This window comes from Colletotrichum aenigma, assembly GCF_013390185.1.
Source record: "Colletotrichum aenigma strain Cg56 chromosome Unknown KSG_Cg56_contig02, whole genome shotgun sequence".
Taxonomy (NCBI): Eukaryota; Fungi; Ascomycota; class Sordariomycetes; order Glomerellales; family Glomerellaceae; genus Colletotrichum; species Colletotrichum aenigma.
Genome location: NW_023500908.1, coordinates 2,309,557 through 2,335,689, shown reverse-complemented (window position 1 = coordinate 2,335,689; position 26,133 = coordinate 2,309,557). Strand labels below are relative to the sequence as shown.

Genomic DNA, 26,133 nt, shown 5'->3' with positions numbered 1-26,133 from the left:
AGCAACCTGACGATTTTGCTTCAGAAACAACTGAGGCCTAATCTCATCAGCCCTGAATACTGGTCCCTCAGCCACAAAAAGTCCTACCCGAGGACACCGAAGGAATAACACCCTACCCGCTGCTCCGTCTCCGTCACTCCGACGGTCGTTATGATCCTGCGCACCGAGCGATGAAGCGGGACCTCATCTCGACGTCAAATAGTCCAAGGCCAGGAAGCCGTGTCTTGCGAGTTGAAACTGCTATATATGATTCAAAGTCTGTGGCTGGAACCGGTAACCCATCATGTCGTCAATCACCAAGCCGGAAGCCCAACCAACCCTTGAGAGCAAACAACACCCAACACCCGAGAAGCGACGCAGAGTGTTCAGTCTATCACGGAGGTCTTCGAGAAAGAGTTTCAGTATGGCGGCCAAGACCGTCGAGATCCCGGAGCCGCCCCGCGTGCCGCTCCTCGGCAATGTTACGGACATTGACATGGAGTACCCGTTGGGATCGTTCCTCCACCTCGCTAACAAATATGGTGGGCAACCCTTACTTGAACTTGACCAAGTAGCGTTGCATCCCGCCCTGCTAACTCTCATTTAGGCCCCATTTATAGAGTAGACATTCTCGGACAGAAGCTGGTCTGGGTTAACACACACGCTCTGGTTAACGAAATTTGTGACGACAAGCGATTCAAGAAGAGTATAGAGGGAGACTTGGAGGTGAGTGCTGCCTTATATTTTGGATTGATGGCTATTTAATCCAGATGTCGTAGACCCTGAGAGAAGCAGTACACGATGGCCTGTTTACCGTAAGTAATCTCCCTGTTAACAAAGTTGATAATCATGTAGTCTCTAACACGACTTCGCATAGTCCAAAGGAGTGGAAGAAGAGAACTGGGGAGTGGCCCATCGAGTTCTGATGTCAGCTTTCGGTCCCCTGTCTATCAGAGGAATGTTTGACGACATGCACGATATTGCCGCACAATTGGCTATGAAGTGGGCCCGACACGGTTCTTCAACGCCCATCCCCATCGGCGAAGACATGACGAGACTCACAATGGACACCGTGGCACTATGTTCCATGGGCTTCCGATTCAACTCGTACTACCGTGAAGAAACGCATCCTTTCATCACTGCCATGTACGCAGTATTGAAGGAAGCTGGCGACAAGGGTCTTCGAGTCCTCCCTCAGGTATTCTACAAGAAGCAGGACAAGAAGTTCAAGCAGAACATCAACATGCTGCGCACTACAGCAAGAGAGGTTTTAGAAACTCGCCGTTCAGACCCGACCGGCGCGAACGGACGCAAAGATCTGCTGACGGCTATGCTCAACACTACCGACCCTGTCACTGGCCGGAAGATGACTGATGATAGCATCATCGACAACTTGATCACTTTTCTCGTTGCCGGCCACGAGACCACTGCAGCGACATTCGCCTTCACCATGTATTGGATGATCAAGCGTCCGGAGGAGTACCGTAAGGTTCAGCAAGAGGTTGACAGTGTCGTCGGAGACGGTCCTATTCATCTGGAACATGTGAGCAAGCTGAAATATTTGTCTGCTGTGAGTCGTTCAACGTCCTCCTTCCTAGCATCAGTACTAACCTCAACTCAGGTACTTCGAGAAACTCTCCGCTTCAGCGCTCCTATCCCGGGCTTTGGAAGAGAGGCAATGAAGGATGAGATCATCGGCGGCAAATACCCTGTCAAAACCGGTGAGATGATCGTTGCGAACCTGGCCAAGTCACATTTTGACCCGGCAGTCTACGGTGATGATGCCGACGAGTTCAAACCAGAGAGGATGCTGGATGAGAACTTTGACCGTCTGATGAAGGAGTTCCCTAACTGTTGGGCCCCCTTTGGCACAGGCATGCGTGGTTGCATTGGCCGTGCGTTTGCTTGGCAAGAGATGCTGCTCGCCCTGGCGGTTCTGTTCCAAAACTTCAACTTTGTCGCTCACAACCCCAACTACGATCTCAAGGTCGCCCAGACGCTCACCATTAAGCCGAAGGACTTTTACATTCGCGCTATTCTGAGAGAAGGTCTTACACCTGCGCTTCTTGAAGCGAGATTGGCGGGCTCTATCGTTGCGACAGGAGCCAACGCGAAGGCTGCAGCAAAGACCCAAGCCGAGAGGACCCCATCTCAGAGCAACGGCACCTCCAACGGCGGGAATCTGGCTGTGTTTTACGGTTCAAACTCGGGAACGTGCGAGTTCATGGCTCAACGACTTACCAGTGACGCTCAATCGCACGGCTTCAGTGCCACAGTCGACTCTCTCGACACTGCCCGGGAGGCTCTCCCGACTGATCGTCCCGTGGTCATCGTCACATCTTCCTACGAAGGACAGCCACCGCACAACGCAGCCTTGTTTGTTGACTGGTTGACCAACCTGAAGGGCAAAGAGCTTGAGAACGTTTCATATGCCGTTTACGGTTGTGGTGAGTCTTTCCTACTAGTTAACACGCAAAGTCATTCGCTGACAGTCTCTAGGACATGCTGATTGGGTGAAAACACATCAGCGCATTCCCAAGCTCGTCGACTCATCGCTAGCTGAGCGTGGTGCAACTCAGCTAGTTCCTCTCGAGACGACTGATGCTAAGGACCGCGACATGTTTTCCGACTTTGAGGCATGGGAAGACGACATGCTGTGGCCCGCCCTGGTGAAGCGCTTTGGTGGCCAGACTCAGGCAGGTGACAGCAACCTCTCTGAGGCGGGCATTTCGGTCTCCTTCTCAACGCCCCGAACATCGACTCTTCGCCAGGATGTTAGAGACGCACTCGTCCTGGACTCCCGCCCCCTTGTCCAGGGACATGTTGGTCCTGTCAAGAGGCATATGGAGATTCAGTTACCAACAAACATGCGCTACTCGGCAGGTGATTACATGGCTGTGCTCCCGCACAACCCAAAGGATACAGTCGCCAGAGTAATGCGCCGCTTCCATCTGACCTGGGACTCGCACGTCATCATTCAGGCTTCGGGCCCAACTACGCTGCCCATCAACAACAGCATTCCGGTCTCGGACGTTCTCAGCTCATACGTTGAGCTGTGTCAAACTGCAACCAAGAGGAACATCTCGGGGCTAGCGCAGCTGGCCAAGGATGACAAGGTTCGCAGCGAGCTTCAGCACCTCGCTAGCGATAGCTACGACTCTGAAATCAAGACCAAGCGATTGTCTGTGCTTGATATCGCGGAGCGCTTTCCCGCGTTGACGATTCCCTTCAACCACTTTCTTCTCATGCTGCCGCCTATGCGGGTCCGTCAATAGTGAGTATACACAATTTGTCACCTTCTTTCAGGGCACAATGCTAATCACAAGGTACTCGAAGCTCGATATCATCGTCACCACTGGCAGACCCTGGTGTCGCCACGCTCACATATGGTGTCTTGGACGAGCCCGCACTTTCAGGTCAAGGCAGACACATCGGCGTAACTTCATCCTACCTCTCATCCTTGACGGCAGGCGATAAGGTGCAGATTGCTGTCCGCCCAGCACAAGGAGGCTTCAAGCTGCCCCCGAACATGAACAAGACGCCCCTCCTCTGTGTCGCTGCCGGGACTGGTCTGGCACCCTTCCGTGCCTTCTTTCAGGAGCGTGCAATCCTCATTGGCAACGGACTGCCCTTAGCGCCCGCTATTCTCTTCTTCGGGTGCCGCGACCCGGCCGCGGACGACTTATATCGCGAAGAGTTTGACAGATGGGAGGCTGCAGGAGTACTCACGGTGTACCGGGCATACAGCCGCAAGCCCGAGGCCTCGGACGGATGCAAGTATGTTCAGCACCGCATTTGGAAGGAGAGGGAGATGCTCTACAGCCTTTGGGATCAAGGTGCTCGAGTTTATGTCTGTGGCTCTAATCACGTCGCTGAGGGCGTGAGGGATATTGTGCTGAAGGCTGCGCATGAGAAGAGCGAGAAGGACGACGGGAAACCGATGACTGAGGAGGAGGCGGAAGAGTGGTTCAACAATATCCGCAACGAGCGGTATGCTATTGATGTCTTTGACTGAGCAAACTTTCGTAGTTACATTCCATAGCTATTCGGAGTTTCGGACAGTATAGACAAAATGGTTACGAATTATCTCCTATCCTCAACCTCAAGTTCTTCCGTCTCATGCGTGCCAAGTCCCCGCTTACTCCAATACTTTATCGCTGTGACAAGTAGCCGTCCCCACCATCCCGATTCCTTTCGGATCCTTCGCATTCGGATTTCCAACTACATCCGGAAACACGTCACGGCGCATGGACCGATTGCATATCCTTCATTAGCCGAGTCGATAGCAGCCTTCACTAGAGCTGACCGTGTGACTCAAATATGTTGCTTTTTCACAAATAATCACCACTAGAGCCGCGGGAAACGTTCGTGGTGACACGATCCAGGTCATATGTCCCAAATGAGCATTCTAATGCATCTTATTCCACTACGCATTACAATCTAGCCAAGCCAGCTAGACACGCAAGCACTGCACAAGCTCATGTGTCCGGCCTGCATAGCCAAACTCAATCGCACGTGGCAGGATCACGACCCAGTCAGCCAAGCATCGCCGTTCCCGCGCATCTCCGACTGGCGTGGTTCGTTCCTGGCCTGAGGTCGGCGGGCACGGATGAATTCGCCTGAGCGCAGAAAGACGGAAAACTTTGCTTTTCAGTCGTCACAGATTGATTATGATGCCGTGAAGCCGCTCGGACAGACTTCGTCACAGCGGCCCGCGGTCATTTGAAACATGGGACATCTGGTCGTCCGAAGTTGCCGCGACTTTGGTTGTCATGGTTTCTGCACGCGGGGTCCAGCACGAGTGGCTGAGCTGATGGAAGAAGTGCGCTATGCCGAATGATATAATTCCCGCGTTCCCGGCCTAGTTTCCAGGACTTGAAACTTCTTTTCCTCAAGTACCAGGCGATCCCCGGTTATTGTATAGCTGCCTCGTCCGAACGGTCCTCCGAAGCTGCCATCGGTCTTTGATGCCACCACCCCAAGCTAGCATCTGACGTCTCATCAAGCTGCGAAGATGCCGGGATTGAGCTTCGACAAGGAATTCTGGAAGGCCGCTGGCCCGGTGCTTGCCATCAGACCTCCAGGGCAAGCCAGAACAGCTCTCCAGCTGCGCGCGAGAACCAACGTAGGCTTGGCCTCGTTATTGAAGGGACCGATACCCGATGAGATCGTCGAGACGCAGCACCAGATCACCTCGTTCGATGGAGAGCAGATTGTTGTGTACCAGTTTGCGCACAAGGACGTGGACTCGACCGTCAAGCACCCAGCGTTCATCTATGTTCACGGAGGCGGCCTGGTAGCTGGCGACATCGATCCATACAGTCGCCTCCTTGCTGCGACGTGTGCCCTAGAGACCGGTGTTCAGATGTTTGCGGTTGAGTACCGCCTGGCACCCGAGTTTCCGCACCCTACTCCCGCGGAAGATTGCTACGCGACCTTGAAGTGGCTCAGTGAGAGCAGCGAGAAGCTCAACATCGACTCGAAGCGGCTGGGATTTTATGCGCTCAGCGCTGGTGGTGGACTCGCGGCAGGAGCGGCTTTGATGGCGCGCGACCGAGGTCTATCGCCTCCTCTTGCGAAACAGATGCTCATATATCCGATGCTGGACGATAGGACGAAGGTGGAGAAGGACAATGAGCTGTGTCAGTTTCTCACGTGGACGAACCTGCAGAACCAACTTGGGTGGAATGCATACCTGGGAGGGAAGGCAGGGGAGGCGGATGTGCCAGAATACGCTGCTCCCGCAAGAGCAACGAATCTAGAAGGCCTTCCAAACACATACATCGACGTCGGGGGGCTGGATTTGTTCTGCGCAGAGACAGTGACGTACGCGAGCAGACTTGTGTCAGCGAACGTTCAGGTCGAGTTGCACGTCTACCCCGGCCTGCCGCATATTTTTGATCTTTACGCTTCGAAGATTGAGCTTACACAGCGAGCGAAGGAGAACAGACTAAAGGCAGCAAAAACTTTGTAATGGAGATGAATGATGTTAGCAACGTGGGCACATCTGTCAACGCGCAGCCGGAGTTTAGAGTCAACTAAACAAATTGATAGTATCGCTAGACTAATCAACATAATTACGCATACTCGGTACAACGCAGGCGCCAGAAGGACTCGATTGTATTGAAAAATAATTTGGAGTTTTATCGAATCAATGAATTTTAAATGGTATTCAAAATGAAGTCCTGGCGAGTTTATATTGCGCCTCAACAATGTCCGAATTGTTTAACGGAGACATAAAAGTCTTAACAACGCATGTTCTTCTATTCCGTGGTTATCGCTATACTGAGACTACTTCAATACCATGTTTTTCCTTTCTCGACTATGTCCTAGGACATCAATACACATTTCAATCCTCGAGAGATGTGCGCCTACGGAAATCGTCGTAGTCGAAATGCTCCTCTTCGTCAAACGAACTTCTGGCGAACTCGGGCTTACATTTGGCCAGGATGAGAGAGCAATTTTCCTCGAACTTATGAGCCATTGATATGTATATCCCCAGTAGCTCCTCTTCGGCCTCCTTCGTATGACAATCTTGAAAGTCTGGAAGAGTCCACCTTGCGTAAATCCTAGTGTGAAACGGCCGGCATCTTATGCCAGCAACGTACAAATCACAGAATTGCTTGCACATGAGGCAGCATGGCTTGCTCGTCGCAACATAGTGGTAGTCGCCGAAGGATTTGCTGGTGTTTGAGGTCTCAGAGAAAATACCGCTCCCGGGCCGCTCGCTGTAGAACCAATGTGTTAGGGCGACCTCCGCATGGACGATGCGGTGGAATCCGAGTTCGTTCCCCTCACGCGACTCGCTCAAGAGCCTTTGAATCTCAGCGTGCACTTTCCTAATGTCTTCTGAGCTCCAGAGATCCTTGCGGTATTCGCCACTGTTGAAGTAGTTGGTGAGATCTTGGAGAGTCCAGTCGACTGGTACTTGCCTTGCAGTTTCGGGTGGGACGAAGTTAATCACAGGGTTAGCAAACAATTCATCGTACTCGTTCCTGGCTTGGAAGAAGGCCCGGACACTGGTACGATAGGACTGAAGTCTTTCTGCGTAGTGAAAAATGGCACCCCAGCAGTCGGGTATCTCAACATTTGCATCGCGCAAATATTTGAAGAGCGTATTCTCGTGCCTAATGAGAACTCCGCAGTTCAGAATAAGGTCGCGGTACTCTTGACGATCTGCAGCAAACGTTTAGTGGGAAATCGCAGATTTACTGAAGCTTTTGACAACTCTTACCAGTGCCTGACTTTGTCTTTGAAGCCTCGATACCGATGAGAATGTTTTCGAGTGTCTCGTTGAGGTCTTTGTCCAGTATGAAGTCCTTGAACCTTTCCATGAACTCCTTCACGGCCTTACCCAGCTTCTTCCGGTAATACTTGATCTTGACGATATTGTCTCCAATGACGGTACACAACAGTTGCTTGTATGCTTCGGATTGCAGAAACACACGCTCATCTGTCTCCTGAATGCCGCGTATCTGTTCCAGAATTTGCTTCAAAAAGCCTAAGAGCCCATCTCTGTCTGCACTTTCATCATCTCCCGAAGCTGAACTGTTACGTGTGACATGGAACACATACTCTGCTGACGGTCTCTCCTCTACAATGATGGCAGTAACCATATCAGGTCCGATTCGAAAGCTACAAACCTCTGCTAGTGCGTTGAGAAACTCCTTGAAGGTCTCGGGGATGCCGTTCCTCTTGTCCGGGGTGGGCCGCGGTAGCCCCAGCGGTCCTGGAGGAATGCGCCGGTTCTGAACAGTCTGGTTGTAATCGTCGTCCATGAGGATCCGGAGAGCTTCAAGCAAGACGCAATATTTGGCGAGCTGCTTTCGGGCATCTTCTGGTTCCATATTGATGGTCTGGCTGTCGCCGAATAACTGAGAAGCCTTTTGCCTCTAGTGTTAAGTTCACGGTTTTCGGTGAAGCTGGCAGATTGCACGTCCCTGAGGGTTGAATGTCGACGGTGAGGCCTGAAAATCCCGTGATCAAGACCATGTGTGCCCATGGCTATGCAACGGGCAGATCTACCAACTTACCTACATATTTATATTGGACATCGGGAATAAGTATTTCCCACCGTCAGCTCATGAACTGTGCTCTGTCAACAGTCATTCCTCATGCGTGTCACTTGTTGTTTGCAAGTGCAGATTGCTTTTCCGTGAATAGTAACAATACATGCACCAGCCGAGAGACACACTGAAATCATCCAGTCATGTAACCCTCTCAATTAGAACCAAAATCTGCGAGAATCAAACACCCATTTGGTCATTTGGCGATGAAGATTCACCGATGCCGTTTGATTAGATGTTTGTACCATGGCGAGTATACTTGATTCAAAACTCCACTGCCCTAAATAGCATCTCCGGGCTACAAGGGCCCTAGCTACGATGCTCTCCTGGCCAAAATGATGGTTTCCCTTAACCTAGGTATGTTAGCAAACCAAATACTGTGAACCATGCATGATGCACCCATGACTGTTCATAGCAAACATCATAATCCCACCCCTCATCTTGCCAGTAATGTGATATTGAGACCCCGAGGTCCAATTGAAAACTCGCGCCATCTCTTGCAATTTGGGACTCACATGAAACTCCGGCTTGTTTGGCTCTATTGATTGGCTGGGAAATCTCGGCTCAACCGGGCACTGGGTACTTTGGAAGTTCATGAAATTCTCTCAGGCAAAGTTAGCAAAATGCCATCCTGTCTCCTACCACCGCCTTGGACATGTTGGTCTAGAATATCAGTACAAGAGTCCAGAATTGGCCAGACCTCACTTTAGGCGGGCATCAGGCTGCATGTTCATATCATGCACGCCACATGGCCAACCTTGCAAAGCAAATGGCAATAAATTGAAGATGCGAAGTTGAAGTAAAGTAGGACTCGAAGAGGCCCTTCCAGATTCTTCAGCACCTCATTGACGAATTGGCCTAGGTCGCGCTGGAAATCTCTCTTGGGCATTTATTGAACCCAAAGGTGTGATTGGCATCAATAAGACGCACACCAAAAGCTTGATCGCCAGCCTCGTCTCACAGGGTAAGCCGAGAAAAGTGAGCCTTTTCCCAAGCATCCCTCCGCCTCGGGAATGGCCAAAACATGTGCCGCCAAGCTTAAACAAAGTGCCGGAGGCGTGGCTGCTTTGCCTTCACGACGTGCAGCATCTTCTCCGGGACTTGAGAGGATCGCGAGGTTCCTCCAATAACACGATATGGATCGTGACATTCGTCCATGTGTTTGTGGCTGAAGCAGTGAAGTATATTGCCTTGGATGTTGGCGGATGCTCCCGTGAACTATGAAAAGGACATGAATCTCCCCCTTCTGGTCCCAGATGTCGCCTGCTCTACAGCCAACCACCACCTCTCAGCTGCATTTCCCGTTTGCCATTCTCTCCACCTTCCCAGATCATTCCCATTCCTTACGATGAAGACTTCCGTTCTCATGGCAGTGGCCGTCGCCACGGTTGGCGTCGTTGCCCGCGTTCCCCATGACGCGACCGCCACGGCCCCTGCTGCCAAGCCGAATTTCCTGTACGAGCGGGATGTAAACGGCACCAGTGACTGGGCTGAGGAGGATGAGGTCAAGCTCCAGGGCTTCTTTGATTTCCTTTTTCCTAACCTCGCCGCCAAGAAGAATCCACAACAGAGAGGGCCATACCGTCAACAATATAGCCCGGACCAATACAGCCCTGCTCCGCCTGCGATCGAGAGCGGACTCGGGGAGCCTGATCGACCTCAGCTCCCCGTCGTCGAGAAGGAGACTGTATATATCACCAAAGTGGCTCAAGCCGCTGAGACTCCCGCCGCCGCCGTCGTCGTGAAAGAGACTGTATATATCACCAAAGCGGCTCGCGCCGCTGAGACCGTCGCCCCGGTCGCTCCCGCCGCTCCCGTGGCCCCGGTGACCCCCAAGGTCGTTTCCCTTAAAAGGGACAACGAGGGTTAGTCAAACACCCGTATCCCATCTCCGCAGTGAGCCCCCGAGAGGCAAGCGCTGACATAAGGTTTGGAATACAGACGCCAGCGTGCCCGATGTCTACACGGGGCACCCTGAATGTAAGTAAATCAATATCGTAGTCCCCAAAGCGTCTGATCCGTTACCATCGGACCCTGAGGCGAAGGGCTGACGTTAATCAGAATACTAGTCAACTGTTGCCGCCGTGCCGCCGTTCCCATCCAGTCTCTCCCCTGGAAGAATTCAGCGGGCGAGACGCTCCCTTGGCGTATGTAACACCCTCACCCTCCTTGACATCCTGATTCTCCGCAACCAAGCTCGGAGCAAGTACTAACAATTGTCTGGAATGTAGCTCCTGAAGGATATGACTGCAAGTGCGTCTACTAAACGATGTTGGAGTGAGTCTTTACCGCTGGCGGCATGTCGGAAGTGTGCGGAGAGGGACTGAAGCAAACGGGACGGTCCAGGAAATAATATTACGTGTTTGACTGGTTTTTTACCATGTGGTTTTGAGAGGAAGTCCATTAGCAGATACTAGTCGGCGGTGGACCCGTGTTGGCTAATAATAATCTTGTCAATTTCCGTAAATAAAACGCTGTGTTTCTACACCATGTGTTACTCATTATCATGTGTCAGTCAGCAGTGAAACAGCTTGTTGCCGTGGCCGTGGTAGTTGGCAGTTGAATCGTCTTATGAGTTTCTGTGGCAAACAAATATGTTTCATCAAGGCAAGCTGCACCACCTCACACCATTTATTAGACGAGTGATTGGGCAAAGCGCACAAAGCTACTCATTAAACGTCATAGGCTCATAGCCTCAAAAGGTATCCTAGTCGTAAAACCAAACAAATAACACACCAGGTATCTTCCCTCCTTCCTCTTTAATCCCGCTCCACCTCCGTCGCAACAGCAAGCTCCCTCTCCGCCTTGGTGCCCTTCCAGTTGACCATCTTAATCATAATCGGGATCAAAATGGCAATAATCATACCCGCACCAAGGAACGCAGCCGTGACGCCGAAGCCGACGTGGTACGCCGGCGAGTCCTTGCTCGGCCAGATGCGGCTGCCGTACACGCTCGAGAAGTTGCCGAACGCGTTGACAAGCGCGAGCACGATGGCGCGCTTCTCGGCGGGCAGGCTGATGGTGCCGCTGGTCCAGGACAGCACGAGGGGCAGGGCGGACCAGATGCCCGCGGCGACGAAGCAGATCATGACGTAGCGAACGACGGGGGTCTGCACGGCGGCGCAGACGACGGCGCACGCGAAGCCGACGCCGAGCGGGACGGCGACGTGCCAGCGGCGCTCGACGTGGCGGTCGGACGACCATGCGACGATGTTGAGGCAGACGGAGGCGACGGCGTAGATGGGCACTGTCATGTACTGCGCGGTGACGGTGTCGTAGCCGAGGGTGAGGGTGATAGTGGGGATGAAGTAGGAGATGGTGCCGGCGCCGACGTCGAGCATGAAGAGGACGAGGAACATCCAGGTGCGCGGATCCGAGACGGCGGCGACGAAGGCCTGCCAGTGCGTGAGGCGCTGCGTGCTCTGCGCGCCGGAGGAGATGCCGTCGGCGATGATGCGGATCGAGGCGAGCTGGCGCTGGGCGGGGGTGAGCTGCTTCGCGGTGGCGGGGTAGTCGAGGAGGATGAAGAAGGCGAAGAGGGCGACGCCGACGGTGGCTACGCCCTCGACGATGAAGAGCCAGCGCCAGCCTGCGATGCCGTGCGCGTCGTGGAGGTTTGCGGTGATTGCGCCGGCGAGGAGTCCGCCGAAAGCTGGGAAGGGTTAGCGAGAAGATCTATATTGGGTGTGATCGGGGCTGCGTACCTCCAGATAGAACTGCGGCAGTGTAGAAGATGGCAAATCGTTTGCCCAGCTCAGCCTTTGTGTACCAGCAGCTAAGCAGGTACAGGACACCCGGGAAGAAGCCAGATTCAATGCAGCCCAAGACGAACCGGAAGCCGAGGAGAGCGCCGTAGCTTTTTGAGACCGACATGAGAGCTGAGAGCGCGCCCCAGACGAGCATGATTCCCGGCAGGAAGAGAGAAGGCCGACTGCGGGAGAGGATCATGTTTGAAGGTACCTCGCAGATGAGGTAGCCGAAGAAGAAGATCGATAGAACCCAGGCGTAGCCATCGTCGGTCAGGCTAAGGTCCTTTTGCATGCCTGCGATTTTGGCGTTTCCCTATCAATAGGGGTCAGCATTGTGTCCTTCATGATTTGAAAGAATTCCCCAGAGGCTCAAGTTGTCTGGCAGATCGATCAAGTAGATCTCCTGAAGTTGACATTCGACATGGAAGACGCCATGAGTGGCTGACTCGCCACATCGGTGCGGTGGTCCATGCGATACTCGATGCCAGCCGGTGACTTTTCACCCAAGGGAGAGATAGCTAAAAACTTACGATGTTTGTGCGGTCGACGTAATTCAAGATATACATCTAACATTACAAGTCAGCAAAATACCCGGGGAAAGACCAATCCCTTCCAGAGAAAAAGAATAATCTTACAATCCAGAGAATCGGCATCAGGTAGAAGTCAATCTTGCGGACCAAAGCCTTCTCCTCCTGGGTGCCGGGGACGTAGTTCCTCAGCGCCTCCGCAAGCTCGCCGTCCGCGTCGACGGTGACAGCGTTCTTGTCTTCCTTCATCTCGACGGATTGCTTCCGATCGTGCTCCTCGCTCATTGTCGCTGCTTCTCTCCGTCCAACGCGGCGTGCCTTTCGTCGTCGTCGTTATCGTATCAATTGAGCCGCGGGAAGAGAAAAAGAAGACGCGACAGGTGAAGGTTTCTCCCTCTTCGAACAGGCAGACAGACCGCCTTGCGGAAAGGAGGGAAAGTGGAGCGCAAAACAGGGGTCGCCGTCTGTTCAATGCGCTGGTAGAATGCAGTTTGTTGTTGGTCGACCAAAAATCCCGGTAGGATGGGAAAAGAGGTTCGAAAAAAGACCGATGAAACCTTTGCCTGGCCCTTTCAGCTGAACTGTGGCAAAAGATCTTCTCAACGAGACGTCTGATATATAACGTCAAAAACACGAGTCGTGTCTGGCGTGTGTCTTGTGCTTGCGACTGGCGGGACCCGGGGTATTCCGGGCACACGTCCCTATTCCCCCACGGGGTAGACTGTTGGGGGAGGAGCCTGGGAGGCGTTCGTGGACCCTCGTTAGAACCAGAAGCGAACGTGAAGCGAACCCATTCCGGACCTGGTGTGGGCGAATAGTCTGGCGTTTGGCAGGATTAGTCTGCCTGATCGTGGATGCTGGGGCCGGGGAGGCGTGATTGGGCTGTTGGTGACACCAGCGCGTGTTCTATATCCACCGAGTGAGGGGGCCAAGACAGCGCGGCCTTTGTTCCGGCAGTACAAATGCCGTGTTTGGGTATGGTGCGGTGTTTAGTCCGAGGCATTCAGCGCGCGGACTTCTGCCCGCTCGCGGTCAATCGCGTGGGACAAGGCATCACGAGAAGGCATGTTTGCATGCGAAACGCCAAAAAGCGAGGTGTAAGTGGGTGTTTTTGATGGATATCGTGATTTCATTATTATTGATGACGACATTTAGAATCCCGAATTCAGGTCGCTCAGTAGCCCGTACTGTTGATACTGCTCCGGCATGCCGAAATTCATTATACCCCCGTTGAAAATTCCTTCCCAGTCAGTCGGCTCCATCTGCTCTGGCCATTGAGGCACAGGCTGGCCTGGCATAGCGGTTCCGACAGCACCCGGCTGTTGCCCGCTCGCGATGTAATATTGCTCCTGCGGACCTCGCTCCTTGAATTTCTGCAGCATGTTGTTGAGGCCGTGACCAATGTAGTGGGCCACATGGCGGGTACAACGGCTTTGCTCCTTCAACAAGACGACGACCCGTTCAATAAGGTCGACGACGCTGTCGTAACGTATGTCCACCTTGGCTGGTTTCCATTGCATGTACACCTTCATGAGGAACATGGCGGCGTACGCGATGGTGGTCAACAGGTACAAGGGTACGCCGATGACTGCTCGGCGCATGTCCGTGTCTGTTAAAATCAGCTCCAGGGCGGCCGACGCACTCGTGATGGCGATGTTAATGAAGCTGCGGCGCTCGTCGCAGACGGCATACTGGTCTGATGGGTTCGAGGCGTTCAGGCCGCGTAAGCAGACGGAGTACAATAGGAGACGAGCGAAATGATAGTGAAGTATGACGCCCTTGGCGGGATACTTTGAGATGAACTTATCCGCTTCTTGGAGATGGTCAGTAATTGCTTTTCCAAAAGAGGCCAGGGGGACATACCTAGGCGAGTTTCCCATTTAGTCTTCCAGAAGCAAAGTTCATCATCAAACTTTTTCAGCTGGACGAACTCGTCTCTGCCAACTTGTCTTGACCTGTCCGGGCCAAACGTATGGAAAACGCGACTCAAAATGATAAAGACACCAACCTGACTGTGTAGACGATGATCTGCCTGCGTGATGCCCGGCAGCTTCAAAAAGTCCTCATGGTTGACGATGCTGGCGTCCTCGTTGATGACTGGCGGCCTTCCATAGGCGATGCTGAAGTGGTGGTCGCATACATACAAGAAGTACCATAGCCTTGCATGCTCAACATACTCTGATGACCCCTTGTTGAGCGCTTTGGCGCAGAACTGATGGAGGTTCAGCTCGGTGGCTATCCGAACGGCCAGGCCACTCAGCTTCCAGCTCAAGTCCGACAGGAAGAACGCCCCCACACAGAGGCCTCGGACATCGTCCAACGTGTGATATCGGTCAAAGACTGCTTGGCTCGCTAGCTCGAGGAAGATGGGATAGCACGTGTCAAAGGCACGGCCTTCGTCCTGGGCGTGTAAGGCGGTTACTGCGAGGATAGCCGCAGTGAGGAGGGGAGAGGCGTAGCGCGTAGCCGCGAGGGTTTCGTGTCTGAGTGCGATGCCTCCCCACAAGTAGGCGTTAAGGGTCCCACGAAACGTGGAGAAAAGCTGCTCCGCCTCTTGGAGGCTAAATTTGCCTTGGTCGAAGAAATCGGGTTTCGAGGTCCGATCCACCGGAAGGTGGGCCCGGGCCCCGGGGTCGCTCCGGATGTTCCGTAGCTTGGTCACTTCGAAGAGGCTAGCCATTGGCGCACTCACGATAGCTTGGTCTTCGCCATTGTCTTGTGCAGTGGGAATCTCTGGTGAGTTTTCTCTCGTCATCGCCGTGACGTCTGGAGGGCGAATTGGCGATGGGCCTGTGCCGGGGCTGCTCTGTGACCCAGCAACGTTCACAGGACTCTGAGACATGCCCCCGCCCTCGTGAAAGCCCTGGAGGGGCATGAGCGGCGGCATGTTGAGGTGGCGCTGAACCTCAATCATGGAGGCTTGGAGAGCTTGCAGCTGCATCTCCATCTTGGTCTTCCACTCATTCTCGCTGTCCAGGAGGGTCTGGAGACTCTTGTTGACGACACATTGCAGACCGAGACGCGAACAGCGGGCGCACGTCTGCTGGCCGGGCTCAATGCCGCACTTGATCTTACGATTTTGGCATTCCTGGCCTGTGTTCCTCTTATCAGCAAGCTAATTTCTTCCGCGGCGACAGGGCCAGACAGGGGAGACACAGCTCGGAGGAAGTGAATCGGAGGCATCGGAGCTTACAGGCGCGTATCTTCCTAGAGATCTTTGGCATGTGGACTTGCTGGCCGGCTTGGCCCCCCGAGGACGGGGTCTTGTCCGGACCGTCGAATCTCGCACGTTTCATGGTCCGAAGGGAGGAAGTCCGGGCAGGTTTCTGGGTCTTGGAAAGGAAGGTGGACGGAGTGGACAAAGTCGCACAGGCGGAAAGATGACCGAAGGGAGAAAAGAGGGAAAAGATTCGCCGGGCAGCGTGCATCTCCTTTGTTTATAAGCGGGGCGGACTTCGTGCCGTGCGGGGGTGGCCAAACCTCCACCTGCTCAAACTCAATCCGTCCACTCCTTGGTTTGCTAGAGAAGTGTTGGCGCCGTTAGTGACCTTTCCTACTTGCACTTGGTCAAGTGGCCCAGTGCCGGCTCCATTATTCGTCCCATCTGTCTGTCGTGTGCCTCGCCTCTAACAAGAGGGGTTGCGGCTGCGGCAACGAGACGTGTGGAGAGATGTGTGGACGGCCTCGGATGTGGTGTTCCCTTGTCGCTGCGGTATGCTGGCTGCGCGACATTCCCGGCCGCTGATTTCCGGACTCTTGACCGAATCCTGGGGAATGCAGTCGGGGTATAAGATCGCTGCGACTCCAATATTCCCGCCGGTCTCGGGAAAGTTGCTGTGACTTTCGGATGACCCTCTGCCCGCGGATCGAAGGAGCCAAGTTTACATAATATTCATTCGAGATGGCTTCCAACGGCGCCGACGTCACCCGCGTCGGCTTCATCGGCCTCGGGGCCATGGGCTTCGGCATGGCATGCAACCTGCTGAAGAAGCCGCAATACCAAGTCCAGGGCTTCGATGTGTATCCTCCCAGCGCAGAGAAGTTCGTCGCGCAGGGCGGTTCAGTTGGGTCGTCTCCAAGGGAGGTCGCTAAGACCAGCGACATCCTTGTCTGCATGGCTGCGAATGCGCAGCAGATCGATGACATACTTTTTAATCATCAGACGGGTGCTCTCGAGAGTGAGTGAATGCCTTGGTCACAGCCCGTGCAGCGTTTGATTGACCTGTTTTTTGTAGCATTACCGGAGCATGCGACCGTGTTGCTCTGCTCGACGGTGCCTCCGACGTACCATGAGGCGCTGCCAGATCGCATTGCCAAAAAGGGCCGAAGCGACGTGCTCGTCGTCGACGGCCCTGTATCGGGAGGAACCAAGCGTGCTGCTGAGGGCACTCTCACAATCTTTGCTGCGGGCACCTCAGTAGCCTTGCAGCGCGCAGACAAGATTCTTCACGACATGTCGGAGAAGCTGTACATCATTCCCGGCGGGCCAGGTGCCGGTAGTAAGGTGAAGATGGTCAACCAACTCCTAGTTGGTACACATATTGCCGCTGCCTCCGAGGCCATGGGTCTCGCTGCAAAGGCTGGCCTCAACACCCGTGAGGTGTATAATATCATCACGAATGCGGCTGGAAACTCATGGGCTTTCGAGAACCGCGTACCGCACATGCTTGACGGAGACTGGACTCCTCTGTCCGCTCTTAACATCTTCGTCAAGGACATGGTGAGCATAGTCCCCGGCCCCCTGCTTCTGCATGGTCAACTAAACGAATCAAATAGGGCATTGTTGTCTCTACAGCCAGGACGCTGCAATTCCCAGTGCCACTCGCATCAACGGCAGAGCAGCTGTACATCCAGGGCGCCGCCCAAGGACTCGGCTTGGATGACGACGCGGGTCTTGTGCGCGTCTTCCTCCCCGGAAACCCGGAACTCGTGAAGGAGCAGGCTGGCCAGGTCAGCACCTCGCAAGAAAGGCTTACCCCCAGCAGCACGCCATTGGAGATCTCCAAGATCGGCATGATTGGCCTGGGAGCAATGGGTCAGGGTATGGCGGGGTCCCTTCTGCGAGCTGGCTTCCCGGTCCACGGCTACGACGTCTATGAGCCAGCCATTGACAAGTTTGTGGCCACGGGCGGCAAAGCGACCAAGGCCAGCAGCCCCTCCGATGCCGCAAAGGGCGCCGACCTCTTGGTTCTGATGGTCCAGAATGCCGCCCAGGCTGACGATGCCTTGTTTGGATCTGGCAAGGCTGCTGAAGTACTCCTGGATGGTGCCATTGTCATCCTTAGCTCCACGGTACCGCCATCATTCGTGCGGGAGCTTGAGAGCAAGCTCACCAACGTCGGCAAGGGCATCAGCTTGATCGATGCGCCTGTCAGTGGAGGCGTCGTTCGTGCCGCGAACGGTACCCTGACTATTATCTGCTCAGGAGACGATGCCATCATTTCAAAGGTCAACGCTCCCCTGATGGCCATGACTGGAACTTCAAGCAACCTTTGCCATGTCCAGGGTGGTGTTGGAGCTGCATCTTCGGTCAAGCTTATCAACCAATTGCTCGCCGGTGTTCACATTGCAGCAGCTGCCGAGGCCATGGCCCTCGCTGCTCGCCTGGGCCTGGACACAAGACGCGTCTTCGACCTCCTGGGTAACGCCGCTGGCTGGAGCTGGATGTTTGAGAACAGGGTACCTCAAATGCTCGATGCCGATTGGACACCGCACTCTGCCTTGGCAATCTTCGTCAAGGATCTCGGTATTGTGCTTGACGAGGCGAAGCGCCTTACTTACTTCGCCCCGATCTCGTCCGCCGCCCACACTCTGTATCTCTCCGGCGCTGCTCATGGCTGGACGAAGGAATCTGATGCTGGCGTGGTGAGGCTCTGGGAGCTGACCGGCATCTCTGTGTCTGGTAACGCTGGACCCAAGCAGGAAAACAAGAGCGATGCCGCTGCCTCGCCGGTCGTTGACCAAGACGAGGCTCTGCCAGCCCAAAAGACACTCGAAGCTTTGCCCGCCGAGTACTCAGACGACGTCATCAGCTCGACCCAGAAGGTTGTCAACAACGGCGAAGTCCCTGTGCTTATCGCGCTCGACGACGACCCAACAGGCACGCAGACCTGCAACGACATTGACGTTTTGACTGTCTGGGATGCCGCGACCCTGGATTATGAGTTCAGCCTCAATCCCAAGGGCTTCTTCATTCTGACCAACTCGCGTGCTCTTCCTTCTGCCGAGGCGCGCCAGTTGATCCTTGAGATATGCCAAAACGTGAAGAAGGCTGCTGAGAAGGCCGGCAAGGCTTTCGAGATTGTGCTCAGAGGTGACTCCACCCTTCGTGGCCATCTTCCGGAGGAGCCAGAGGCCGCTGAGGAGGCGTTGGGCAAGTTTGATGCGTGGGTCGTGACACCCTTCTTCTTCCAGGGTGGGCGATTGACCATCAACGACGTTCACTACGTCAAGGAGGGCGATGTTCTCGTGCCTGCGAGCCACACACCGTTCGCGCAGGATGCCACCTTTGGATACAAGAACTCGAACCTCCGCAAGTACATCCTCGAGAAGTGTGGTCATCGGTTTGACGAGTCTTCCTTCTTGTCGGTGACTCTCGACGATATCCGTCTAGGTGGGCCTGCTGGCGTCGCGAAGAAGCTCCTCTCAGCGGCTGCAGGATCCAACACGGTGGTCATCGTCAACGCCGCTGCGGAGTCTGATATGCACGTCTTCGTGGCAGGACTGCTCGAGGCTAACAAGAGCGGAAGGCGATACCTGTTCCGCACTGGTGCCGCCTTTGTCTCGTCGCGCCTCGGCATCACCGGCATTCCGCCGCTGACCATGGCAGACCTTGGCGTGTCAGTCACGGAGCCCAAGCAGCCGGGTGGACTGATCGTCGCTGGGTCCTACGTGCCGAAGACGACAGCCCAGCTGAAAGTCCTTCGGGAGAGACGGGGCGACAAGCTAGCCGTGATCGAGCTGGACGTTGCCGATTTGGTCGCATCCGACGAGGCAGCTGAAAAGGTTGTCGAGGCCGCAGCCACTGAAACCACCAAGAGGCTGAGCGCGGGCGAGGATGTTCTCGTCATGACGTCCCGAGAGCTCATCAAGGGTCACGATGCCCTGAGCTCGCTCCAGATCGGATCCAAGGTCGCTCGTGCGCTGGTCCAGCTTGTCGAGAAGATTGACGTCAGGCCGCGCTATCTTATTGCCAAGGGTGGCATCACATCATCCGACGCGGCGACGAAGGGATTGAAGATGAGGAGAGCGCGCATCCTGGGCCAAGCCGCCCCGGGCGTGCCGTTGTGGAGGTGCGACGAGGAAACGAGCAGGCATCGCGGAGTGCCTTACGTCGTGTTCCCAGGTAATGTCGGAAGCGACCAGACGCTTGCCGATGTTGTTGAGTCGTGGACGATTGCAAGCGTTGCATAGAAATTGCATGGAAGCAGCATAAGCGAGCCATATACCATTGGTGTACACCCGGAAACAAGGTGTTATTTTTTTTTAGACAGATTTAATGATGACGATAATGATCTTCTTATACTCGATGCTATTCGCAAAGTCGGCCGAGATGTGGTGTTGGTCCCTGGTAGTCTGAGTCTGGGTTGAGGCAATCGTGAAAGTCCGAGGAAGAGGAAGGATGGCTGATGTAAGGCACCCAAGATTATGTCATCCTGGCTTCACGGTGCCCATTAACAAAGATCTGTGCTCGCACCGTACAGACCACCTCCGCCATCCAATTAAAGCACTCGTTATGTGCCTTTGGGCTCCACTATTCCATGGGTGTTCCACTCCAGGCTTCAACGGTCATCATCGTCATGTTTCGTTGACACATGCATCGTTCACATCCAATATCCCGAAGACTCACATCACCTGCACATTCTGACTGCTTGCACGACTCTTATATATGTTCATTGAGCTGTAGACGACTTTTTGCTTGTAGAATTTGGTCTACAACTCCCAAGAAATCGGCAGTTTGTACCATATCATGACTCATCCACATCGTGACGACGACACGAACCCGCCCGACCTGCACCCGACCTCTTCGGTGAAATCCAACCCTTTTCACCACCAGAAGACGAGAAATTGAACTTGAAGCAACACTTTTAGAACACGTTCATGCGAAATCACAACGAAAACAGGTGCTGCTGAGTCAGTGAAGGCGTCACGAGGCCTCTGTGAAGCACGAAAACGGACATCTCACCCTTATCTTCGGCATTTACGTCAGTAAAAATGCATGGCATCCAGCTTCAGCCAGATCACCAAGATGGTCGGGTCTCAGATGGCAGGCCGTCGCATGTCGCAACTTCAGATATCGACGAAAGCTTTGTCAGGGCAGCTGAAGACATTCTCAACCGCAGCACAGTGCTCTGCGCAGAGCTGGACCTGCTCCGATCCGCCGTCGAGATAGAAGCGGAGAAGGTTAATAACCACTGGCACGCATACATCCCCGGTTTCAGCACGTTCTGGCAGTCAAATTCAAACCAGAAAACCCGAGCAGAAGCGCTTCTGCAACGCACGAAGGAGCCACTGAAAGAGCCCGAGGCCGAGGGGGCTCTTCATCGCGACTTCAGGCTTCTCGAAGGCGAGCTGTCGTCCTATGAGAACCATTGGGTGGCCATCAAGAAGTGTCGGTCGGTGACGTGGTTCCGTTATGCCGTGCCGTACAGCAAAACCGATGCCTCTGGCCAGAGCTCAGTCTTCGTGAGTGCCATAGTAGACAATGGTCATGAGTGGCTGAGGGTTCTCAGCACAACGGAAAGAGGCCTGCTTGTACAGATGGCCGAGGCAGATTTTCCTTGGGACGAACCAGATGACGAGGATGACGACCCTGACTTGCAAGAAGTCATTGACGACGACGAATCACAGATCGAAATCCTCAAGTCTGTGAAGTCACTTTTAGTTGCAGCCCGAGAGATTCACGGAGGCTACAGTCATCGCATCCGGATGGTTCTACCAAACATCTATAGTGGTCGTCAGCCGGCTATCGACAGGTTTCTCCGAGGGGTGCAGAGTTTAGGGGACGACCAGATTTCTCTAGTTATCGAGTGTGCCGAGACAACACATCACGCTCCTCCACCCCTGGAGACTGCTATAACGAACCTTCTGGATCTTGGGAGCTCGATCAACCCGCCGCCATTGACACCAACTCTCAACATAGACACCTCCATTTTCGTTGCTTTAACCACCGACATTTGCCATAATCACGGCTCCCAGAGGAAATGGCGTCCCAAGATCCTCGAAGACGTTACCGACGAGGCCGAGCATGGACCACGACTTGGAAACTCCCTTTACCCCATCTTGCGAGGGCACACCCTCGTCTGCACCCGCGAAGCTGCAGAGACATGTCTGCGCATGGTCTATGACGCTTCCACCGAAGACGAAGTTGCCAGGTTAGAAATCCTCCTGGGACAGGAAACCCTGCGAGGGAAGCAGGATGACAAAATGTCCTTTCTCGCACGCGTCCTCAAGCAAGACGGCTGGCCATTGTCTGAAAAGGATAGCCTCGCCACGGAGGAGCGTCGAAAGGAGCTCATCGCCCAGCTGGAGAAATACTCGTGCCATCCCGTACCAGCCGATCTCCAACTGCCAATCCGCATCGTCGAGGACTTCCGAAGACCACATGTCCATGACGAAGTTGCCAAAGGCACGTTGCCAAAAGTGGCACTCGCAGTAGAACCGACCTTGAACGAGACAAACTGCTCGTCCTTCATGTTCGGCTGGAAGACAGGCTACACCACCATCACCTGCAACCGCCACGCAGTGCGCCGTCTGGGAAACCTCGTCAAGAAGCTGCGGTGGTCGAGGGACGCGGAAACGGCGCCTATTCTGGCGTTGGATTGGGCCAGAGGACTAGCCAAGATCCCGTTCCCGGGGGAGGTCCTAGTTGACGGGCCGGCTAAATCCGCGTCAGCACACTAATCATCGGGCGTTCTGTTGACGCCATTGAGATAATGTCGGCAGGGGGATGTTGGGAGGGAACTATTGGGGGGTTCGGATTTCTAAGCTAGGAGGGGACAGGGCTGAAAGGATCGCGCAGCCCACTCTGGAAGGATTCCAATCTGAGTTATTTGTAAGCTGACTGCTGCGGGAAGATGGTGTCAGCTACGCATACAGACAGGCGCGCCTGCCAGAGTATAAAAGAAGTACCTACACATGAGAAGAACAGGCTCATTCACTTTCTTGCCAGATATCGTGTCTAACTTGCTTCATCACCCAAACTTGCTTCATCAACATGAGTGCTGTTCCATCGACGCTGCCAAACACGCGAGACGAAGTTGAGGCGTGGCTCTTGAACGTCTGTCAAATCTCGTGGGCCGTGTCCCGGTTGGTAGTGATCGAGAAGCTAACTATTTTGCGCAGAACTTCATGGCATTCGACTCCCTGGACATCACGGAACACCCCAAGATCTTCGCGAAGAACGCACAGCTGCAGTTCGCGAACAACCCTGTCCTCCACGGAATCGAAGAGATCCAGCAAAGCTTCGTGTCCGCCTTCAGTGCTCTCTCGTACATGAAGCATGTGCCCGTGACCTTTGGTAGGTTGTGTCTGCTCCCTTCACGCCTTCTCAAGAACTGGATCTCATGCCTCAATGCAGATAAGGTAGACAATAAGGTCTGGTTCACTGTCGAAATATCGTACAAAGCCAAGGGTGACCCCAAAAACCAAACGATCACGATCCCGGCATCTGCGCTCGCTCACCTCGTTACGGAGGGCGAGGAGGCTGGAAAGCTGGCTCGGTTCCAGGTTTTCCTCGACAACAGGCCCGTCTTGGAGAGGATTGAATATGTTTCAAAACTCGGAAATAAAGAATGAGTCGTATGTGGAGACGGCTGGGGGGATTTTTCAGGAGCTATCAGTAATAGAATAAACCGTTTTCTCAAATGAATTACTGAATTACCAACGAAGGCTATAGACCAGACTCTGCAACTCCTCTGTCAACTGGCAACGATTGTAGCTCAGCGGTCTCCTCTCCGGCACTACATCGTAATCACCCCCACGTGCCTGATCTTGAAGATACTTTATACGAGGATCCCATCCCACCGTCAAGCTTCCGCTTTCGTCTTCATCCCACTGGCTCATGGGCCGGTCGATGATGAGCACAACCCGATGCCACTGGGGAACAAACTTGCGTGGCGGCATCCGAAACTCCCTGTTCCTAATAATTTCCCGCTAGACAATCTCAACTATTGAGTGAGCATGGCACTTGGCGACCCTGCCCTCATCGGGCGTCTCGGTAGGAAGCGGCATGCTCCAAACGTCGATACGGGTCTCCTCGTTCAAGTTGCACCTGTTCAGTCTGCCGCACAATGTCTTCGCCAAGGCTTTGAGGCGGTCTGCGTCATCGGAACCTGGCGTCGTGTCGTAGATCTGCAGGGCGCGCCTGGGACGTTGGGGGGCGGGCGGCGCTATGGGAGGTCATTTGTCAGGGAGGTCGAGGGGGTCGCGGTATTCCCATATGCTGAAGGAGGGTGTGCCGTCATGGCTTGGTGCCTCTTCGATGGCGAGACGAACACGAATCATGGTTGGCCTCTTAGCGCCGACTGACGGTCTTCGTGGGCGAACTTCGGACATCTGGTACAGGGCTTCGACTAGGCGGCTGGAAGTTTGCGATGAGAAGACATGAAACAATGGTGGCTCATGCCGTGAATTGTATTCTGTGATTTATATTCAAGGGCCAACCAACAGCGTGGGTCCGCGTCGCTAGGCAGTAACTTGGGTCCGCGCCGCCAAGACTCATGTAAACGCATGTTGTTGGTTTAATAGAGGGATACAGGTCACGTCCAGTTGTGATCAACACAGCCTTCAATCGGTGATGAGGAACAATTTGAAAGAGGGCGTCCGACTGACAAACTCCATTTCTGAATCTACTTGGCCATTTTCTCCAACTCCCTACGCAAGATCTTTCCTACAGGGGCTCGGGGAATGGCTTCGACGAACTGCACACCTCCAGCTAGATCCTTGCCGGTCTTCTGGAGGACAAACTCGATCAGTTGCTGCTCAATGACGTCGGTTGTTGCTCCCTGGCTGGTCGCCTTCGGAGACAGCACGACGAAAGCTCTAGGAACGCTCCCCTGACCGTCACGAGGCACACCGATCACTGCAACATCAGATACGGCGGCGTGCTCCCGTAGAACTGTCTCCAGTTCTGAAGGAAGCACGCGGGAGGCTCCATTCTTGATGACATCCTAGACAAAGAGTATGATTAGCAAACATCCTGACATCTTCAGAGACTAAGTGGATGTCTTCGGAAGCATCCGATTCCAATGTCGATTCAGGTGAAAGAATCGGGCTGCAAGTGATTAAGGACACGCCGGAGAACATTGCAAACTCACCTGCATGCGGTCCACATAATAAAGGAGTCCATCTTGAACCCTCACGGAGTCACCCGTCCGGAGCCACCCGTCTTCTGTGAACGCCGCCTTATCGGCCATCGGGTTCTTGTAGTACCCGAGCATCACCGTGGGGCCCTTCAGGAGAGCCTCTCCCACTGGCTGCGTGTCCCTGCCATCTTCATCGACAAGCCTCATCGTCACGCCCGGGAGGAGTGCGCCCACGCTCCCCAGCGTGTCCCAGCCAGCCCTATCAGGCGGCATGTGCGTCATCGCGCCTGTCGTCTCCGTCGCGCCCCAGGTTTGGCTGATCAAGACCGGCTTGCCCTGCTCTGCATCTCCCAGGACCTGGTCGGCTCGGGCCGCGAGGAGAGATTGAGGTACCAGGGCCGCGCCACCGCTGTATGCCACGCGAAGAGATCGGAACACCCCGTCAACCAGGGCTGGCCGATATTGATGAAGCTTGGCGATGCCATCATATATGGGTGGGGCGGTGAAGAAGGTCGTGATCTTGAGGTTTTTGTTGTAACTCAAGAACTTCATCATGTCGAATAGTCCGTTTGGGACCCAGTAGACTATGCCGCCGTCGAGAAAGGGGTTGACGAAGTAGCCTTGGATGCCGGAAATGTGGGCAGGTGGGAGGTGTGCGAGGGTTCTGTACCCGTTGGATAGAGGTGGCTCGCCAACCAACTTGCCAGACTCAGCCCACTCATTCCATACACGCCGGTTGATGGAGGAAGGAAGGATTGCTTCTGCGACCATGTTGGCGTGCGATATGAGGACGCCTTTCGGCACGCCTCTCGTACCCGACGAGTAGATCAGGCAAACAGGTGTCTTCCGTAGTTCATCTGCATCTGTCACCGTCTTCCAGTCCAACAGATTCTCTGGTCCCGTGGCTGCAAAGTTGCATTGGATATTGCCATCAGCACTCTTCAACTGGATCTCGGGGTAAGATTCCAAGACGAGGATGTTGGAGGGTTTCACGCCACTATTCAGGGCCAACTCCTTCGTGTCGGCGCTGCAAAGCAGAACCTTGGTATCTGGGTCGGCAAGAACATTCTTGAAACTGTCGATGTTCGAAGTGATTGCTGGGCTCACGGCCGAGTAGACACCCCCAGCAGCGACGACGCCAAAGAAGAAGCACGGTAGACGGGACTGACCGCTGCAGATTGATGCAACGATATCTTTTCCATGGCCATCTTCGCCTATGCCATATTCGACGCGAAGGAAGTGTGCGATTTGTTTGGTGAGAAGCCTTGCATCGGACTTGGTGATAGACTTGGTTGGCTCTTCAGCCTCGGCGTGGATTGGCGTATCTTCTTTTGCAAGGCAATGTTCGGAGTCTATCGTGACATTGAAGGTGGGTACTGACGATGTCTCGTCCCTGAGGCTGCGGGTAGACTTACCGAAGAGGAGGGTGAGGAGGTCCAGACTCGGAACTGCCCCGGTCTCCTGGCTGCCGTAGATCATTCTGACTCTTCACTGACTTGTGTGTCTG

The 26,133-nt window shown here is 54.3% G+C and overlaps 10 protein-coding genes across 10 annotated transcripts; 6 read left to right on the top strand and 4 right to left on the bottom strand.

Moving 5' to 3' along the window:
• Nucleotides 1–283: 283 nt before the first annotated feature.
• Nucleotides 284–3,994, top strand: CGCA056_v002679 (Bifunctional cytochrome P450/NADPH--P450 reductase; the record flags this gene model as incomplete). Its single annotated transcript, XM_037317936.1, has 7 exons — nucleotides 284–521; nucleotides 587–705; nucleotides 759–794; nucleotides 857–1,549; nucleotides 1,601–2,426; nucleotides 2,479–3,253; nucleotides 3,316–3,994. 7 exons carry the CDS (start codon nucleotides 284–286, stop codon nucleotides 3,992–3,994), a joined length of 3,366 nt encoding a protein of 1,121 aa, XP_037182541.1.
• Nucleotides 3,995–4,993: 999 nt separating this feature from the next.
• nlhH-0 (Carboxylesterase NlhH) lies at nucleotides 4,994–5,953 on the top strand (the record flags this gene model as incomplete). The annotated part of the gene is made up of 1 exon (XM_037317935.1): nucleotides 4,994–5,953. One exon carries the CDS (start codon nucleotides 4,994–4,996, stop codon nucleotides 5,951–5,953), a length of 960 nt encoding a protein of 319 aa, XP_037182540.1.
• A 375-nt stretch (nucleotides 5,954–6,328) lies between these two features.
• Nucleotides 6,329–7,826, bottom strand: CGCA056_v002677 (uncharacterized protein; the record flags this gene model as incomplete). Its single annotated transcript, XM_037317934.1, has 3 exons — nucleotides 6,329–6,536; nucleotides 6,588–7,155; nucleotides 7,214–7,826. The coding sequence occupies 3 exons, from the start codon at nucleotides 7,824–7,826 to the stop codon at nucleotides 6,329–6,331; spliced, it is 1,389 nt and encodes a 462-aa protein (XP_037182543.1).
• A 1,567-nt stretch (nucleotides 7,827–9,393) lies between these two features.
• On the top strand, nucleotides 9,394–9,915 carry CGCA056_v002676 (uncharacterized protein; the record flags this gene model as incomplete). The annotated part of the gene is made up of 1 exon (XM_037317933.1): nucleotides 9,394–9,915. One exon carries the CDS (start codon nucleotides 9,394–9,396, stop codon nucleotides 9,913–9,915), a length of 522 nt encoding a protein of 173 aa, XP_037182542.1.
• Nucleotides 9,916–10,804: 889 nt separating this feature from the next.
• prlL-16 (MFS transporter prlL) lies at nucleotides 10,805–12,606 on the bottom strand (the record flags this gene model as incomplete). The annotated part of the gene is made up of 4 exons (XM_037317932.1): nucleotides 10,805–11,697; nucleotides 11,750–12,107; nucleotides 12,325–12,360; nucleotides 12,430–12,606. 4 exons carry the CDS (start codon nucleotides 12,604–12,606, stop codon nucleotides 10,805–10,807), a joined length of 1,464 nt encoding a protein of 487 aa, XP_037182545.1.
• An 866-nt stretch (nucleotides 12,607–13,472) lies between these two features.
• Nucleotides 13,473–15,617, bottom strand: prtT-1 (Transcriptional activator of proteases prtT; the record flags this gene model as incomplete). The annotated part of the gene is made up of 3 exons (XM_037317931.1): nucleotides 13,473–14,134; nucleotides 14,185–15,414; nucleotides 15,515–15,617. 3 exons carry the CDS (start codon nucleotides 15,615–15,617, stop codon nucleotides 13,473–13,475), a joined length of 1,995 nt encoding a protein of 664 aa, XP_037182544.1.
• Nucleotides 15,618–16,222: 605 nt separating this feature from the next.
• Nucleotides 16,223–19,734, top strand: ltnD-0 (L-threonate dehydrogenase; the record flags this gene model as incomplete). Its single annotated transcript, XM_037317930.1, has 3 exons — nucleotides 16,223–16,499; nucleotides 16,557–17,041; nucleotides 17,098–19,734. The coding sequence occupies 3 exons, from the start codon at nucleotides 16,223–16,225 to the stop codon at nucleotides 19,732–19,734; spliced, it is 3,399 nt and encodes a 1,132-aa protein (XP_037182547.1).
• An 801-nt stretch (nucleotides 19,735–20,535) lies between these two features.
• CGCA056_v002672 (uncharacterized protein) lies at nucleotides 20,536–22,224 on the top strand (the record flags this gene model as incomplete). Its single annotated transcript, XM_037317929.1, has 1 exon — nucleotides 20,536–22,224. The coding sequence occupies one exon, from the start codon at nucleotides 20,536–20,538 to the stop codon at nucleotides 22,222–22,224; it is 1,689 nt and encodes a 562-aa protein (XP_037182546.1).
• A 313-nt stretch (nucleotides 22,225–22,537) lies between these two features.
• CGCA056_v002671 (uncharacterized protein) lies at nucleotides 22,538–23,118 on the top strand (the record flags this gene model as incomplete). Its single annotated transcript, XM_037317928.1, has 3 exons — nucleotides 22,538–22,600; nucleotides 22,666–22,840; nucleotides 22,901–23,118. 3 exons carry the CDS (start codon nucleotides 22,538–22,540, stop codon nucleotides 23,116–23,118), a joined length of 456 nt encoding a protein of 151 aa, XP_037182549.1.
• Nucleotides 23,119–24,170: 1,052 nt separating this feature from the next.
• On the bottom strand, nucleotides 24,171–26,105 carry CGCA056_v002670 (putative acyl-coenzyme A synthetase; the record flags this gene model as incomplete). Its single annotated transcript, XM_037317927.1, has 2 exons — nucleotides 24,171–24,491; nucleotides 24,639–26,105. The coding sequence occupies 2 exons, from the start codon at nucleotides 26,103–26,105 to the stop codon at nucleotides 24,171–24,173; spliced, it is 1,788 nt and encodes a 595-aa protein (XP_037182548.1).
• Between the last annotated feature and the right edge of the window lie 28 nt (nucleotides 26,106–26,133).